The sequence below is a fragment of the Condylura cristata genome, unplaced genomic scaffold (assembly GCF_000260355.1).
Source record: "Condylura cristata isolate star-nosed mole 26May11 unplaced genomic scaffold, ConCri1.0 scaffold00035, whole genome shotgun sequence".
NCBI classification, from domain to species: Eukaryota; Metazoa; Chordata; class Mammalia; order Eulipotyphla; family Talpidae; genus Condylura; species Condylura cristata.
In genome coordinates this window covers 12095074-12099457 of record NW_004567136.1, presented here as the reverse complement: position 1 = coordinate 12099457, position 4384 = coordinate 12095074, and the positions used below count along the sequence as shown (strand labels likewise).

Below are 4384 nucleotides of genomic sequence, written 5' to 3'. Positions count from 1 at the left end.
TTGGGCCGTTTCCCGATCCCGATGATCTTAATCACAGAGGAGCGTAATGCTGAAGCAGTGTCGTGACCTGCAAAACTTACGGCCAGGGGCTTTCAAGTTCACTTGTGACCCAGGGGTGCCTTGCTTCCCAGAAGTGCTCCACAGCCCCCTCCTGCAGCCTGAACTTGGGGTCCCTCGGTCCTTGTCACGGTGCATTACTGCCGCGCAGCGTCACCATGCCCCACACAGCACAGCCGGCCGGCCTCCCCTCGGGCCGTGACCCGTGACGGCACGAGAGGACCGTCAGACCTGGTCGCTCTGTTTACGCCCCCGTGTGCCTCTTCTGTGCCTGTGACACGGTCCGCATTTGTAAACACGAGAACTGGCATGCCACTGAGTATTTGCATGGTACTTACTAATGTGGCTTAAACAAGGGAAGATCTCCCAACATTTAAACACAGATTTTAAGTATAGCCCCATGTAGCTATTTATCTGAAATGACATTTCTAAAAGAGCCAGATTATCATAAATGCTTGAAACCTGTAAGAAAGCAAGCCCGGTCTCCAAGGCCTGTACACCTGCAATAAAGCAGGGTATTGGCTGGGTGAGGACCGCGGATTTAAACCTGTTTTCTCAGCACCTTTATTCTCCTTCGTGCACTTCAAGTATTTGTTTGATTTGTGTGCGCACTGATTTAATCCCGGAGTTGCTTACCTGAGGTTTTAGTTCCTCAGAACAGCAGAGCCCTGGCCTTGGTTATTGTCTGATTTTCCTCAGTCAGGATGCAGGACTGGGTGGCCCTGCCCACAGCCGTTCTGAGCTTCCAGTCGTCTGATTCCCTCATTCCCGTAGCTAAGTTGTTTGTTTGCTGGTTTTTAAAGATTTATTTCTGCATACAGAGCTGGGGTACAGGCAAGAGGTGCAGGGGCGGTGAGAGGATTCACCAGAGGAAAAGTGGGGAGCAGAACAGACAGACGATGGAGCACACTGCTGAGGGAGCAGCGGGGAGACAGCCACGCCCTGTGGGTCACCTCTGGGGTTGGGGATCGGACTCGCACTGAGGTGGCTCAGCTCGCTTGCAGTCTGCGACCCAACCCCTTACGCCACCAAGGAGGCCCCCTGTAACCAAGTGCTTTTTCTTAAGTCAGAGGATCCCCAAGTGTCTATCTTTTCTATAGATTTTTTGGAGCTTGGTGTCCTTCCCAGAAAGGATAAATTTCAAGTTTTGTGTACCTGCCATTCCCGACCCATTGTTCTGTCATTTTGATTTATTGAGCTTGTCTGTTAACATTATTAAAAGCTTATCTACCCGCTATTACTATTTTATTCTAATTAGTTGGCCCATTTCGAGGTTGCCGCTTTCGGCGATGAGGTTAAGCTTGTGTAATTAGCCCTTCCTCAGGCCAGCCGGCTAATCCATCACCTCGGAACGGTCCCCGGGCCTGCTCACGTCCGTTCTGTGCGAGCCAGCTGGTTCTTCCTGGATGTGGTGTAGCACGCGGTTTATCGGGGCTCTGTCTTGTCTGTCACTTACGTGGTGGGAACAGGCACACGCCCGCCTAATGTTCTCCTTTGTCACGGCGACAGCAGAAGGACCCCCTGTCCCCCCGGCCCAGCCTAGCCCAGCTCAGCCTAATCCCCTCCCCACCTGCGTCACGCTGGCCTGAAGCTCTTCCTCGGATACCCGTACCTCTCCTTACTTTAATCTTGTATTGTCTTATGCTGAAATGTTCCTCCGGCCACCCATTAGATGGATCAGTTATGTTCCAGGTGAAGTTTCACAAATTCGGACTTACAGAGTGGCATAAACGTTGGGGTGACAGGGCGGCCCTGAGCCCAGGTGCCCAGCAGCCCACTGTGTGCTGCCAGCCCCGCCCCGCGGAGGAAGTCTGCCCGGGGACACAGAGCCGTGGTGCCGGTACCAGATATACCAGACGCGTGACTGCTTTCACAGGTTTTGAGAAAACTAACCTCCACTTCCAAAAGGCCACAGGCGTGACCTCGGCTGGCCGTGCTTCCCTGCCCCCGCTGTCTAGGGCCAGGCCTCAGGGCACCTTGGCGGAGTGTCCACTCTCCTCTGAACCCCGAGCGGGGGCAGGTCTTCTGGGCCCGGGTGTCCATGAGGACAAGCAGCAGAGGTGTGGAGGAGAGTGTCCCCTGGAGAGGGGCCCGGTGCAGAGACTGGGGAGGGGCTCTGGGTGAGGTGAGAAAAGAGCTGATGGCTGGGCTGGAGTGGGGGGAGGGGCCTAGAAACTTGGGGTGAGCCCAAGGGGGCGAGGCGGGGCTGGCCGCTGGGCCTGGATCTTGTGTAAGGGATACGGGCTGACCTTGACACTGGACCAAGGTGAAAACCAAGACCCCAGTCAGCTTGCTTTGGTAGCCCCCCGAGGAGAGCCTTTGGGGGCTCTTTCAGGGAGGCAGCCATGGAGATGGTGGTGAGAAGGGATGTGGGGGTCGGTGTCTGTCTGTCTCTATACACACTGTAGGTGTTTTTATGCATTACATGCGTGGTACATTGTATATAGTGTACGTTATGTGTATGATCTCTGTAATATACAGGAGATGAGAGCACTAGAATTCCTTAGAAGTACTTATCACAGGGCCCTGGGGCGCAGCGGGTCAGGACACAGCACTGCCAGCTGGCCGCAGTCACTTCAGTGCGAGTTTGATCCCCGCCCCGGGGGTGACCCACAGGGCACAGCAGACCTCTCCTGACCCGCCCGCTGCTCCCCTCAGCAGTGTGCTTTGCCAATCTGCTCCCCGCTCTGTCTCTGATGGATTCTCTCACTGCCCCCACACCTCTGGTCTGTACCCCAGTTCTGTATGCATAAATAAATAAATCCTTAAGAAAAATACTTGTCACAGACGTAAGATAGCTATACTCCGATATGTTGATATAACTGATGCCTTTACAATATACAATTAAGTTATAGTTTCCCTTTTGAAAAAGCAAGCCCCGACTCCTTTTTTGGGTGGGGTGGGGAGGGAATGGAAAAACGTGTGATGAGCATAAAATGTTTCGGTGTTTCCAGTGAACTGTAAGGCAAGTCTCCCCCATTTTAGTAGCTGTCCATAGAACAATGTCAGCATATTATTTCGACGTCAGGATTTTCACCAGTACAGGTGGCTCACAGGTCGTGGGTTTGAGCCTGAGGCACTGGGTGTCTGACTGTGTGTACAGAGTTCACAGAAGTAGCTGGGAGTGGGGGGGGGGGGCAGAGGACCTGCCTGGGAGACATGAGTGAGCTGGTCCCTGGCCTCTCCCTGCAGTCATCCCGAAGGTCACCAAGCACCTGCTCTCCAATCCTGTGTTCACCTGCATCATCCTGGCTGCCTGCATGGAGATCGCCGTGGTGGCGGGCTTCGCCGCCTTCCTGGGGAAGTACCTGGAGCAGCAGTTCAACCTCACCACCTCTTCTGCCAACCAGCTGCTCGGTGAGTCTGCCCTGCGGCCCCTGGGCGGCCGGGCCACCAGCTGCGTGTGATTCGGCCAGTGTTTGTGGAGGCCCGCCAGAAAGCCCAGACTGGGGCCCCGACAACGTATGTGTGTCCCGTCGGCAGGAATCTCGGGGTGAGGTTTGCCTGCCCAGGCGTTTGCTGAAAGTTCCTGATAATACGGCACTAAAATATAAAATGCGTATAGGAAGGGCTGTGGCTGGCCGGGAAGCCAGTGGGTTGGTGTGAACGAGAGACCTGGGGGCAAGACACAGTGAAGGGAGAGGAGACTTAGACTTGACAGACCAGCAGGCTTGGGTCAGACACAGAAAGGCGAGAACGTTCGTGGCAGCCCGAAATCCACCAGCAGCTTGAAAGCTGTGCCCTCCCCTGCTGTCCCAGGCCAGACATAACTAATGGATCATGCACTGCCCCTCCCCAGATCGGCCCGGCTTTCCCACCCTTCCCACAGATGGGCTCCATCTGCGTCCAGGCGCCTGCAGTTGGCTTGCTAAAGCCCAGCAGCATGCCCCCTTGAGAAGCAGCATTACTTAGGGGGGAGGCAGCGAGTCTCACCGCAGACGGGGAGACGGAAGGACCGGAGGATCCAGGTCTGCGGCTTCTCAGCTGGCGGCCCCACGCTGAACCTGGAAACGGCAGAGAAGAGCCAGATCTGTAGGGAGGATCACAGGTCCGCCTGTGTGAGGTAGCTGAGGGCGAGCGGCCACAGGTGTCTCGCGCGACACCCCCAGGTGGATCTCTTGACTCCCGGGATCAGCTCCTGTTGACCGGAAGCCTTGTGAAGACAGAAACGCTAGATGAGCACCTTGTAGACTGCCTACTCCCAGGAACGTGGGCGAGGGGAAAGGGCGCTACTGAGGTCAGGAGAGAAAGCGCTGTGCAGTCCCCGACTGCTCACGGAGACCCCGAGTTTGCAAGAAAACCCCGCGAAGTGGGTGCGGCCGGTTCA

At 55.7% G+C, this 4384-nt stretch overlaps 1 protein-coding gene across 1 annotated transcript in view; it reads left to right on the top strand.

Annotated features, from left to right (window-relative positions):
• SLCO3A1 (solute carrier organic anion transporter family, member 3A1) overlaps positions 1-4384 on the top strand; it is a 132822-nt gene that overhangs the window by 102733 nt on the left and 25705 nt on the right. Inside the window, exon 6 of the mRNA XM_012732670.1 lies at positions 3250-3414. Within this exon, the coding sequence (XP_012588124.1) occupies positions 3250-3414 (165 nt within the window). The remainder of the gene's footprint in view (positions 1-3249; positions 3415-4384) is intronic.